The sequence below is a fragment of the Notolepis coatsorum genome (genome assembly GCF_963971535.1).
Source record: "Notolepis coatsorum genome assembly, chromosome: 16".
Taxonomy (NCBI): Eukaryota; Metazoa; Chordata; class Actinopteri; order Aulopiformes; family Paralepididae; genus Notolepis; species Notolepis coatsorum.
Window position 1 is genome coordinate 72,151,595 of NC_140180.1, and position 13,171 is coordinate 72,164,765.

Below are 13,171 nucleotides of genomic sequence, written 5' to 3' on the forward strand. Positions count from 1 at the left end.
CCCCTCCTCCCTATCCCGTCAGTCCCTTGTCCCATTCTCTCCCTCTGTCCTGTCATTCCCAGCATGGCTACAGTATGGGTGGTGGACTGTGGACTCGCTCTCTGCTGTTCAGTGTTCTCCTGGTCGCACGTCCAGGCCTGACCCCCACTGCTCAGGTCTTAGAGCCCCAGGACCTGGACCCGCAGGTGGGATCCAATAGCAGCGATGGTGGCCTGTCCCTGGATATCCCTATGGCCTTGAGGGTGTTCAGTGTGGACTACCACCATGTGCAGGCGCCCTTTGAGATTGTGCTGTGGATCATGCTGGCATCGCTGGCCAAACTAGGTAGGCCTGGTTTCTGCTATCTCTCAGCTCATACAGTAAAACAGTTTTGTGTGGGTATCAAACAGGAAGAAAGACTGTCAGGTTTTAAACTGTGTGAGTCAATTTAATTGTGGGTTTGGTTCTTATCAATCAATATTTGTATTGTTATTATCTGCATTGCTTTCACCCTTTTTCTTCTGCGGTCTGTTTGTTTTATTCTCATTTGATGTCAATATTACTGCTGTGAAGCACTTTGGGCTACAACTCCTGTATGAAAGGTGCTATACAAATAAGGTGTGACGAGCCTGGTGGTGTTCAGACTTGCCACAGTTAAAAAAACAAACAAATTCAAATGTCCACAGAAGTGCAATATCAATCAATACGAATATTTATTGATTATGGGCAAAATTCAGTTCGATGGGCAAAGAGAACAAAACACAAAACAGGCTCTCGTACAAAAAAAAGGGATTGTTCAATACTCAGAGTCATTGTCCAGTCCAGGGTCAGTACACAAGGGGGTTTCTCAGCCAGTCTAGGGTCCAGTACACAATGAACACCTTCTCGCCTTCACCTCTCCTCTCACTACCTCTCACCTCACAAAACTCTGAATATGCCAACCTCTCTCTCAATGTAACAACTCCAACCTCACCTCCACTCAACTCATCTCTCACTAACCTCGTGTATTAGTGTGTGTGTCTGGGGTGTGTGCATGTGAGATGTGGGTGAACTAATGATGCACAGGTGTGTTCTATCAGTACTAATCAGCTACCTAATTGTTTCTACTCCTTCCCTGGCAGAAATATCTCCCATCCTTCATGTTACAAAGGGTCAGATTAAACCGAATATATATATTTATTGCCTGAGATCCCATGTATAATATTTGTATATCGTTTGATATCCCTTGTATATTCTTTGTACATATACACGGAATATCCCTTTACCTAGTACAGGCCAGACCATAATATTCGTTCTCCTATTGGACAGCGACCCCCCTAGGCGCCACGGCCATACCCCCCAATGTCTAGTTCAAAGTCACCGCTAAGACATGCCTGGACATGCCCGGTTCTGCGCAGTAATACGAGACAGAAATAAGGCTGGTACTAGATTATTCACCTTACGTATAAATATGTTGCAGGTGGATACAGCAGTAATCTTAGTTAGTTACCCTCAAACGTTAAAGCCTTCACCACGAGTCAACGACCAAGTGAAGTGAGCAACTTTGCGTCTAAATAGAGCACTTATAACCGCGTGCGAATAGGATAGTAAAAGTGTCAGAGCTTAGTGAAATAACGTCAAGTTCGACCTAGTTAATGTGAAGTACCGTGCACAGGAGAATCTACACCGGTGAATGCAGAGCCTTTTCCGGCTGGATTATATTGATTTTGGTACCGTGGTTGCTGGAGCAGAGAACCGTCTACCCCGCTGCTGTGTGGGATTTACCCGTGAGGAGCATCACTCGAGCCCGTCTCTAGGAGGAGGCTGGCTGGCTTTCATCCATGCTGCACGCATACTTGGATTATAGCTGCTGCTTTCGTCTGCCGATCGAGGGGAGTACATGTACCGCCTCCCGTAGCTGGAGCTTATTGATTCCTCGTTGATCCGGACTTTTGCATTCGAACATTCCTCTCCCCTGCTGGCTTACAACCGGAGGGAACCCCCTTAGTATCTCCAGCTGACCTACTAGTGTACCATATATAATTCTTATGCTACAGGTGGTATTAATTATCCCCTTCGTAATATGCTCATGGACTTACGCTCTTGACCTATTCATGCACATTCTTCGCCTTACAAGCGCAACTCTCATTCTTAATAAATGTAAGATAATCTTGGTGCTCTTCTAATAAATATTATTATAAACAGTACTTTCTTGTTAAGCCGTGTTATTGTGGGGGTGTTCATCACATATACCTGTGTACTGTATGGCCAGTAGTAATGTACATAACTCAGTAGTGGTTTAATGATACCATACTTATTCAATACAGTCAGGGAATTGTACCCCTCAGTTACAATTGGTCCTTCGAGCCGGAGGGTAATTAGCGTAATATTAATATAATATTAATATTGACATGGCCAGCGATGAACACTCCACAAACGGTTCTCCTAAGCTAGATCGCCCGCAGCGCAGACGGCAGCCACCTCCTTACCTAGAGGACTACGCTGCCAGTCTACTACCTAGCTTTATACAGACGTTAACTGCGGATAAAATAAATAAAGCGGATAGTCAAAGCATGTCAAAACCTACCGACCAGGCGACCCTGCCAGTAGAGACCCCAGTGGGTTCTAACGAAACTGACCAAGCCCACGGGGGGGACCAGGAGGGACATGACATGACTATACCCCCAGACAACGACCACGGGACGGTCCCCGGAGAGCTCCAGGATAAAGAAAGCGCTCCAGGGACAGAACCCGACCCACTACCAGAAGAGAAGCGCGCCCAGGAGACGGACCTCGAGGCGCGCCCAGAGAACAGATCTCCAACGAGCACCAGAAGCCGATCACCTCCGCCGGTGTCTTCCCCCAGCAAAGCGGACAAGATGCTGGCGCAGGCATTCATCGCCACCCTGGCAGCCTCCACCGAACGCAATCGACTTCAAGCGCAACAGACGAGCGAGCGCGAACAAGCTGCAGACCAACGAGAGCGCCTTCACGCGCAACTCCAAGCGCAAGCCCTCAGCGAGCGCGAACACGCTGCAACCGAGCGAGAGCGCTTCCAGGCGCAACAAAGGAGTGAAGACGACCGCATAAGACTGGAGACCAGACGCCTTCAGACGGAAGAGAACATTGAAAGAAGCCGCGCCGATGCACAGTGCGCCGCCGCCAATGCACAGCGCGCCGCCGCCCATGCCAGCGCCAATGCACAGCGCGACGCCGCCAATGCACAGCACGAAGCAGTGCGCGACGCCGCCCATGCCCAGCGCGAGGCAGAGCGCGACCGGCTGCAGGCGCAGATGATGGAAAAATTTATTGCCATGGCGACACCCCCTCTCTCCGCACGGAGCTCCCGGAGATCATCACGACAAGGGTCTAGGACACATTCCCCTACCCGACCAAGCGACCCGGGACCCCGCCAACAGGAGGATCCTGTCCACGTCTCCGAACCCCCTCCCCGGCCGGTCCATACGAGACCCAGCAACCGGGAAGAACCGGCCTACGTCGCCGAGAGACTGAACAGAAGACTCCAGGACCTAGCAGAGGAAAAGGAAGAGGAAGAGGAGGAATGTCAAGCCGACCAGCAGCAACGTACTCTGGACCAGGAGGCCCAGTACAGCCCCGACCAGCAGCAACGTACTCTGGACCAGGAGGCCCAGTACAGCCCAGATGTCAGCCCCGAGTCACTGCGCTACAAACCCCGACTCAACTCACGGGTGAGTTTGACGCACCGCCAGCCCCGAGGAACAGCACCTGGGTACCCGGGATTCGGTACCCACCAAGTACCAGCCCACGACGACACGTACGGGGAGACTCGCCCAGGAGGCCTCTCCCCCAATGCTCACCGATGTGCCAGCCATCCATGGCATCGTACCTTGGCACACCGACGTTCCCGGATTTTACACGCGAGGACAGAGCACAGTACACGGAGCTACGGATGTGCTTAGAGACTATGATGTCCGACGTCCCCGACGAGACGTACAAATATGCTATCCTCCTCAAGAACCTGAAGGTGCCCAGAGCGCACAATATAGCGCTGGCATATTCCAACTCAAGTACCCCATACACCGCGGCTCTAGTAGCCCTCGACCAGCGCTATGGACGCATATGGGACTACGTGATACAGGAAATAAGAGATATCGACCGCCTCCCCCCAGCCAGAGACAATAGAGCATTGGACGACCTCTCTATCAAGGTACAGTCCCTGGTAGGGATGCTGGGGTCCCAAAAGGAGAAAGGGATATATGAACTGTATGCTAACTCTAATGTAGAAAGGATATTAGAGAAGCTCCCTCCCGCCCGACAAGAGCGCTTCAGGCGGCAGAGAGACCACCGCGACCCCAACGGCCCAGAGGCATCCCTCCTAGACCTATCTGAGTTCCTCGCCAGGGAGGTCAGCAGCCTACGACTGGACACGTTCGTATGGAGTGGACCAAGCCCAAGAGATGGACCTCGGGGATCAAATGATAACCGCCGGTCGGTGACCGTTATGCACCAAGCCGAATCAGTACCGCAGCACAAGAACCACAACACCCCCTCGACGAAAGAGGAGTGGAAGATTGAATGCCAGTACTGTGAAGGGGAACATCGGCTGTATCAATGCGACACTTTCGGGAAGCTGACCACGGACGAGGTGAGTCAGTGGATCAAAGACCACCGCCGCTGCTTCCGCTGCGCGCGCAGCCATATGGCAGCTGAGTGTCGTTTGAAGAAGAAGTGCAGCAGGTGCGGCGGCGCCCACTTGGAGGTCCTGCATGACATCAACAGGCGTCCACCAGGACAACAAAGTGGGCCCGTCGCGGTAATGTACCAGGCCGAGGCGGTGGCACCAGTACCGAAGATTCACCAGACCGCCCCCTACTGTACCTACTGCGACGGCGGACACTGGCTGGCACAGTGCGCCAAATATAAGACACTGAACCCCGTCCAAGTTGACCAGTGGCGTGAGGCGGCCCAGGCGGGCGCCGCTTACCGCGCAGCACTGTGCGGGGCCCACCAGAAGATCCAAGGCAACCGACCAACAGGAGTGCTCCATATAGACCAGCATAGCGGGACCCCCCGAGTGCTCATCAAAGTGGTCAGAGTGCTCCTGAGCTACGAGGACAAGGTCCTGGACACTTACGCCGTCCTAGACGATGGGTCTGAAAAGACTCTCCTCCTCGCTTCCGCCGCAGCTCAGCTGGGTCTGCGGGGTGCCAAAGGAACAATGACCATACGTACCATCAGAAGAGACCAGAAGACCATAAAGGGTAAAAATGTCTCCTTCAAGATAGCAGCGGTGGACCAGCCCGAGAAGCAGTATAGTATTACCAACGTCTTCACCAGCCACGACATAGGCCTATCACAGTACACCTACCCCATCCCACAGCTGATGGCGAAGTATGTGCACCTACGTCAACTACCTATACCGCTTATCGACGGCGCCACACCGACCCTGCTCATCGGCTCCGACCACGCGGACCTCATTCTCCCAATTGAAGCGGCCCACATCGGACCCAAAGGATGCCCAGTCGCGGTTCAGACCCGACTGGGGTGGACGCTCCAGGGCCCCCTCTACGGACTTGACAGTCAACCCACGTCTACACGCTGCCTACACACAAAGGTGAGCGACACCGGCCACTCTCTCGTACAGCCCGTTGAGAGGCTATTGACATTAGGCGAGAGGCCTGTGAGAGAACCGTGGGCACAAGAGGGAGTTCGGAACTCCACCCCCGTCAGCTGCGCTCCAGACGTAGCTGACCTCGAACCCAGCACCCCAAGCGACTCCTTGATGGGGCGGCCAGAACCGGCCCCTCCTCAGACGGGGTACAGACCAAACAAGAGGAACAGACGGAGGATGTGGAGGCGCAGCCAAGCACAGATCAAAGCAGTCTCAGGCCCGCTTCCTCCTAACCCCCCTACCATCCCTTCCAGCCCGTCAGAAGCGGGTCAAGGACGGGGACAACTTAAAAGTGGAAACAGTCGTCATGATCATAGACCAGTCACTACCCCGAGCTGCGTGGCCGGCCGGCCGCGTAAGCAAAGTGATCACTGGTGCCGACGGAAAGGTCAGAGTGGCAGAAGTGCTCGTCCAGGGGCGGACATACACCCGACCCGTGGCGAGGCTGATAGAGTTGCCAAGGCTACCCGACTCCCTTAATGACGACCATGACCCACTGACTTTGTGAATTGCCCTACTCCTCACAACGGACATTGAGTAGTGGACAAGACGGTTAATCTGTCTCTGCTTATCTAATTAGGTGCGGACTAATTAGGAGGCGGCTGTTACAAAGGGTCAGATTAAACCGAATATATATATTTATTGCCTGAGATCCCATGTATAATATTTGTATATCGTTTGATATCCCTTGTATATTCTTTTTTTTTTTAAACTTAAATTTTTTATTAACAGTTATTTAGACAGACAGCACTTACAAAAAATAAATAATAAAAAATGAAGAAACTAGCATCACAATAAAAACAAAAAGAAAAAACAGTGCACATAAATATTTACCTGGGTATCACATGGTTAGTTGTCTGGTTCCCCTACTGTTGTTTTCTAGGTATTTGATATAAAGGTTGATTGTGTATCTCCCTTAAACAGGCATAAACAGGTAATTCCTACTCAAAGACGATAAATGCTGACTAAGGTTTGTATGTGTGATCTGGGTCCAGAGACCCTCCTTGAGCTTCTTTCTTCCCTTCTCCTTCGTCCTTTTTTTTTTTTTCTCTTGTTTATTAACTTTCACTTTGCCTTTTGGTTCACCCATACACAAACCACCTCATCCCTGAATATTTAATATCACACCGTTAAACAGACATAAATAATAAGGTATAAAAGCATTCAGCACTTGTAATATCCCAAAAACAAAATAGAAAATATTAACTAAAGTACAGGTGTGTGACATGGGTTCATAGACCCTGCTTGAACATCTTTCCTCCTTTACCTTTCGCTCTCTTGTGTTGCATTTGGTTCTTCCTCTGTGATGTCGTTCTCGTTCCTTTTATAATCCTCCCACTTTCCCCATCTTTCCCCAAATTTCTCTTCCTGTAACCTCAGCATGTGTGTTATCCTTTCCATATCCTGTATTTCTTCCACTATTCCTAACCATTTTGCTATTGTCGGTGGGTCTTCCTTGTACCACAGTCTCGTTATTGCTTTTCTGGCCGCTATCAACATTATCTTTATTAAATATTTGTCCCCCCCTTGTATTCCCTCGTGTGTCAGGTCTCCTAAGTAAAGCACCAGTCCTGTTTGTGGTAGCCCGTATCCTAATATTCTGATCATTGCTTCCCCTATCTCCTCCCAATACCCCTTCAGCTTCTGACATCCCCAGAATATGTGCGTGTGATTTGCCCCCTCCTTCCCACACATCCTCCAGCATGCTTTTTGTGTTGGTGCATATTTTCCCTTCAGCTCTGGGGTTATAAAGAATCTGATTATGTTTTTCCATCCAAATTCTTTCCATATTCTCGATCCTGTTGTTGAATGTTGTACCTCACATATGTTCCCCCATTCCTTCCCTGTTATTCCTATCTCTAGTTCTCTCTCCCATTTCTCCCTTATATAATCGGTCGTGTGTCCCTTGCTGGTCATTATAGCCCGGTATATTGCTGATATTACTCTTCCTTGCCCCCCTTCGTATGCCCATACTATCATCTTTATTATTCCATTCTGTTCCTCGTCTTTGGCCCCCCTTATTTCTTTGTTGTAGTAGTCTCTAACCTGTAGATATCTGAAGTGGTCCCTGTTTTCTAGTCCAAATTTCTCCTTTAATTTTTGTAGTGTCTGCATTTCTCCCTTCTCTATCATTTTGCATATTGCTGTTGCCCCCCCCCCCCCCTCTCCCACCTTCTGAATCCATGGTCTAACCTCCCTGGTTTTAATCTCTTGTCATGTGCTACCCATCTCAGGACCCCTGACTGCTTCTCCAATTTGTGTGTTTTTACTACTCTGTTCCATATGGTCAAGGTGCATTTGGTGATTGGATCTAATAGTCCCTCTTTTTCTTTAAATAGTTCCCTATCCCCCACCAGAGCTTGTACCTTGTATCCCTCCCCTTCTTTTTCAATGTCTTTCCATCTTGCCTCATATCTGTCGTTACACCAGCACGTCACTGCTCTCATTTGTGCTGCATAGTAATAATCTTGTAAATTGGGTACTGCCATCCCTCCCTCTTCCTTTGGTAGTTGTAGTGTTTTATATCTGACCCGTGGTCTTCTCCCCGCCCATATGAACCTCGATATCAGTCTGTCCCACTCCCTGAATTGATTCTGTGGTATTTGTATCGGTAGTGACTGGAATAGGTACAGTAACCTTGATAGTATGTTCATTTTAATGACCTCTATTCTTGAATTGAAGTCCAAGGGCATTACTGTCCATCTCTCTAGGTCTCTCTTTATGTTCTCCCTTGTATATTCTTTGTACATATACACGGAATATCCCTTTACCTAGTACAGGCCAGACCATAATATTCGTTCTCCTATTGGACAGCGACCCCCCTAGGCGCCACGGCCATACCCCCAATGTCTAGTTCAAAGTCACCGCTAAGACATGCCTGGACATGCCCGGTTCTGCGCAGTAATACGAGACAGAAATAAGGCTGGTACTAGATTATTCACCTTACGTATAAATACGTTGCAGGTGGATACAGCAGTAATCTTAGTTAGTTACCCTCAAACGTTAAAGCCTTCACCACGAGTCAACGACCAAGTGAAGTGAGCAACTTTGCGTCTAAATAGAGCACTTATAACCGCGTGCGAATAGGATAGTAAAAGTGTCAGAGCTTAGTGAAATAACGTCAAGTTCGACCTAGTTAATGTGAAGTACCGTGCACAGGAGAATCTACACCGGTGAATGCAGAGCCTTTTCCGGCTGGATTATATTGATTTTGGTACCGTGGTTGCTGGAGCAGAGAACCGTCTACCCCGCTGCTGTGTGGGATTTACCCGTGAGGAGCATCACTCGAGCCCGTCTCTAGGAGGAGGCTGGCTGGCTTTCATCCATGCTGCACGCATACTTGGATTATAGCTGCTGCTTTCGTCTGCCGATCGAGGGGAGTACATGTACCGCCTCCCGTAGCTGGAGCTTATTGATTCCTCGTTGATCCGGACTTTTGCATTCGAACATTCCTCTCCCCTGCTGGCTTACAACCGGAGGGAACCCCCTTAGTATCTCCAGCTGACCTACTAGTGTACCATATATAATTCTTATGCTACAGGTGGTATTAATTATCCCCTTCGTAATATGCTCATGGACTTACGCTCTTGACCTATTCATGCACATTCTTCGCCTTACAAGCGCAACTCTCATTCTTAATAAATGTAAGATAATCTTGGTGCTCTTCTAATAAATATTATTATAAACAGTACTTTCTTGTTAAGCCGTGTTATTGTGGGGGTGTTCATCACATATACCTGTGTACTGTATGGCCAGTAGTAATGTACATAACTCAGTAGTGGTTTAATGATACCATACTTATTCAATACAGTCAGGGAATTGTACCCCTCAGTTACACTTCACATATCCATGAGAGGGGGGTTGATATCTGCCACTAAGGTTTATTATTATTATTATTATTATTATTATTATTATTATTATTATTATTATTATTATTATTATTATTATTATTATTATTATTATTATTATTATTATTATTATTATTATTATTATTATTATTATTATTATTATTATTATTATTATTATTATTATTATATAGGAGGAAAGATAAACATCAGATGTACAGTGTGTGTGTGTGTGTGTGTGTGTGTGTGTGTGTGTGTGTGTGTGTGTGTGTGTGTGTGTGTGTGTGTGTGTGTGTGTGTGTGTGTGTGTGTGTGTGTGTGTGTGTGTGTGTGTGTGTGTGTGTGTGTGTGTGTGTGTGTGTGTGTGTGTGTGTGTGTGTGTGTGTGTGTGTGTGTGTGTGTGTGTGTGTGTGTGTGTGTGTGTGTGTGTGTGTGTGTGTGTGTGTGTGTGTGTGTGCGCGTTGCAGGGGTCACTATTCTGGAACCATTTGTAGCAGATGCACAAGTCTGTCCTCTTTTGAAAGGAAACATTCACAATTTTCTTCCACAACAGGATGAATCACTCTGAGTGCTACTGTAATAAAGTTACAGAGGTTTGAAAACACTGGAATAAAAGTTGTCTTTACTTACGTCTGAATTATTTTGTAAACAGATGCCTGCAAAAGAGTTCCAGATGAGAGGTATGAGCTGGAAAACAAAATGGGTCCATAGCCTGAAGGCTATAGTACAGGTTTAAAGTTGATAACAATACCACAGAAAATGAGTGTTTTACAAATTTACACAGGTTTTTCTAATCTATCGGTATTTTTAATCCAAAATGGCCATTGGCACCAATGCATTGCGCAGGAGAGTCTTCTCGAGTATTCTTCTTTCGCCAGAGAAAAGGACATATATCCTCGAAAATATCCCTTGCGTCATATATTGTCATTTCCAGAATTTCATTGGCTACAAAAACAGTCAATAATTTTCACCGTCAGAGGTGACTGGTCCGGTCACCGGGAGGTGAAACCGGAGGTGGTAACTTTTTCAAAACTGACGCTCGTTGGCTGTTTGGTCTTATAACCCGAAATTGGAAGCACGTAATATGCAAAATGGTGGCCATTTTAGCTTTCAACCGATGTGTCGGTTGATGGACAATAACACAGCGTGACGGCGACAGACGAGGGCAAATGTATAGCAGCAGTAAAACAGACAGTACATCACACAAAACATAAAAATATAAAATGTAATTTTAAACATTGTTGTATACATAACAGCAAAAGTGCATGGCTGAAAGCACTACAGAAATAATCATCCTGGACCAAAATCACAGAAAGCAACGACTACTCTGGTCTTTCCAGAGTAAGCTTCCCCCAACAACTCAGAATACAACACAGACTAATTTGTGAAATAACCATTTCTAAATACTTTTTATATATAATATCCGCCGACCAACTCTCTCTCTCTCCCCAGGTTTCCACTGGTCAGGTCGTGTCCCTGCTGTGGTCCCGGAGAGTTGTCTGCTCATCATGGTGGGCCTGTTGGTGGGAGGGGTCATCTACGGTGTCCGTCATTCTGCCCCACCCACTCTCAGCGCAGACGCCTTCTTCCTGTTTCTGCTGCCGCCCATCGTCCTGGACGCTGGCTACTTCCTGCCGGGGAGGCTATTTTTTGAGAACCTCGGCACCATCCTCTGGTAGGACAGGTCGCATGGTGTTGTGTTTGTATGTGTATTTCAGATGAGTTGGCCAAGCAGGGTATTGTTCAGTTGTTTTTCATATCCTTGAAGCAGACTGTATTAGGGCTGCTTGAATAGGGTAGAAATCATAATGATTGATATAAACACGATTACGATTACAATTTGAGAACATAGTATGACGAGGACTACATTTATTTTACCTTTCTTCTTGACCAAAGACTACTCTTTGAGTCTTGGGGGCAGGGGTGAAGCACTTGCTGTGAAGGAAGGGTGCACTGCATTTACAACACAAGACAAAATGAGAGCAACATGTAATTTCAGCCTAATCGTACTGTATGTTTCAACTTGATTGTCAATTGAGTACATCTGTGGCTGATGGCATCTGCATATTTTGTTTCCTGCCCATTTGTTAATATGTGGACCTAAATTAATCATTAATCATCATAATCTTTGACTTTTCAAACACACTATAATGATGTGGGCCTGCTATCCTGCAAAGTGGGATATCTCTCTTGGCATGGTGGTATAGTGTTGTGGTTTAGAGAGGCGGATGTGGGGAGGAGTGGATTTGAACCTGGAACCATAGGATTTACAGGCGGCCGCACTATCCAGCTGAGCTAAAGGGTCAGCCTTGTTAGCTGGTGCTGGTTGACTACGACCTCCAGTCGTCCTTATACCGAGAAGTGCGTCCTTTCGTCCATGCGCACACTTTCCCGGGGGTTAAGGCTACTGAGATCCCATCCCATATTACGGCGTAAACCTATATACAGACTCACAGGGTAGTGAGATCCCACCGCTGTCACCAATGTAACCAAGTGGATTTGAATCCGGGACCATAGGATCCACAGACTGCAGCCACACTAACCAGCTGAGCTAAAGGGTCCAAATTATCTCAGGATTTATTAACATGTCTATTTTATCATGTCTATTTTATGTCTACTTTATCATCTTCTACTTATTTTATTTACTATTGTATCCTTGCACAATCGAAGCGGGCATGGCCAACCGCATTTCACTGTATGCCCTGGTATGTATGTGATAAATAAACCTCTTGAATCTTGAATCTTGGGTCCGACCCGTTAACAGGTGCTGGTTGACTGCAAACCGTCTGGCCAGTAGTTTACTACTACTTACACGATCAGTGATATTATTGAGTCTCTCTCCATGCAGGTATGCAGTGCTGGGAACACTGTGGAACGTGCTGGGCATCGGCCTGTCTCTGTACGGTGTGTGTCTGTTGGCCCAGAGCTCCCTGGGAGACGTCTCTCTGCTCCACTGCCTGCTGTTCGGCTCTCTGATAGCAGCTGTGGACCCCGTGGCCGTTCTGTCGGTCTTCCAGGAAATCCACGTCAACGAACAGTTACACATCCTGGTGTTTGGAGAGTCGCTGCTCAATGATGCTGTGACTGTGGTGAGGAGATGTTTGTGTGTGTGTGTGTGTGTGTGTGTGTGTGTGTGTGTGTGTGTGTGTGTGTGTGTGTGTGTGTGTGTGTGTGTGTGTGTGTGTGTGTGTGTGTGTGTGTGTGTGTGTGTGTGTGTGTGTGTGTGTGTGTGTGTGTGTGTGTGTGTGTGTGTGTGTGTGTGTGTGTGTGTGTGTGTGTGTGTGTGTGTGTGTGTGTGTGTGTGTGTGTGTGTGTGTGTGTGTGTGTGTGTGTGTGTGTGTGTGTGTGTGTGTGTGTGTGTGTGTGTGTGTGTGTGTGTGTGTGTGTGTGTGTGTGTGTGTGTGTGTGTGTGTGTGTGTGTGTGTGTGTGTGTGTGTGTGTGTGTGTGTGTGTGTGTGTGTGTGTGTGTGTGTGTGTGTGTGTGTGTGTGTGTGTGTGTGTGTGTGTGTGTGTGTGTGTGTGTGTGTGTGTGTGTGTGTGTGTGTGTGTGTGTGTGTGTGTGTGTGTGTGTGTGTGTGTGTGTGTGTGTGTGTGTGTGTGTGTGTGTGTGTGTGTGTGTGTGTGTGTGTGTGTGTGTGTGTGTGTGTGTGTGTGTGTGTGTGTGTGTGTGTGTGTGTGTGTGTGTGTGTGTGTGTGTGTGTGTGTGTGTGTGTGT

At 47.8% G+C, this 13,171-nt stretch overlaps 1 protein-coding gene across 1 annotated transcript in view; it reads left to right on the forward strand.

Annotated features, from left to right (window-relative positions):
* Window positions 1-217: 217 nt before the first annotated feature.
* The window catches only part of LOC311243014 (sodium/hydrogen exchanger 2-like), a gene marked incomplete at its 3' end in the record, with an annotated part of 76,818 nt that continues 63,864 nt past the window's right edge, over window positions 218-13,171 (forward strand). Inside the window, exons 1-3 of the mRNA XM_084332076.1 lie at window positions 218-324; window positions 10,909-11,131; window positions 12,305-12,545. Coding sequence (XP_084188202.1) covers window positions 231-324; window positions 10,909-11,131; window positions 12,305-12,545 — 558 coding nt within the window. The 5' untranslated portion in view covers window positions 218-230. The remainder of the gene's footprint in view (window positions 325-10,908; window positions 11,132-12,304; window positions 12,546-13,171) is intronic.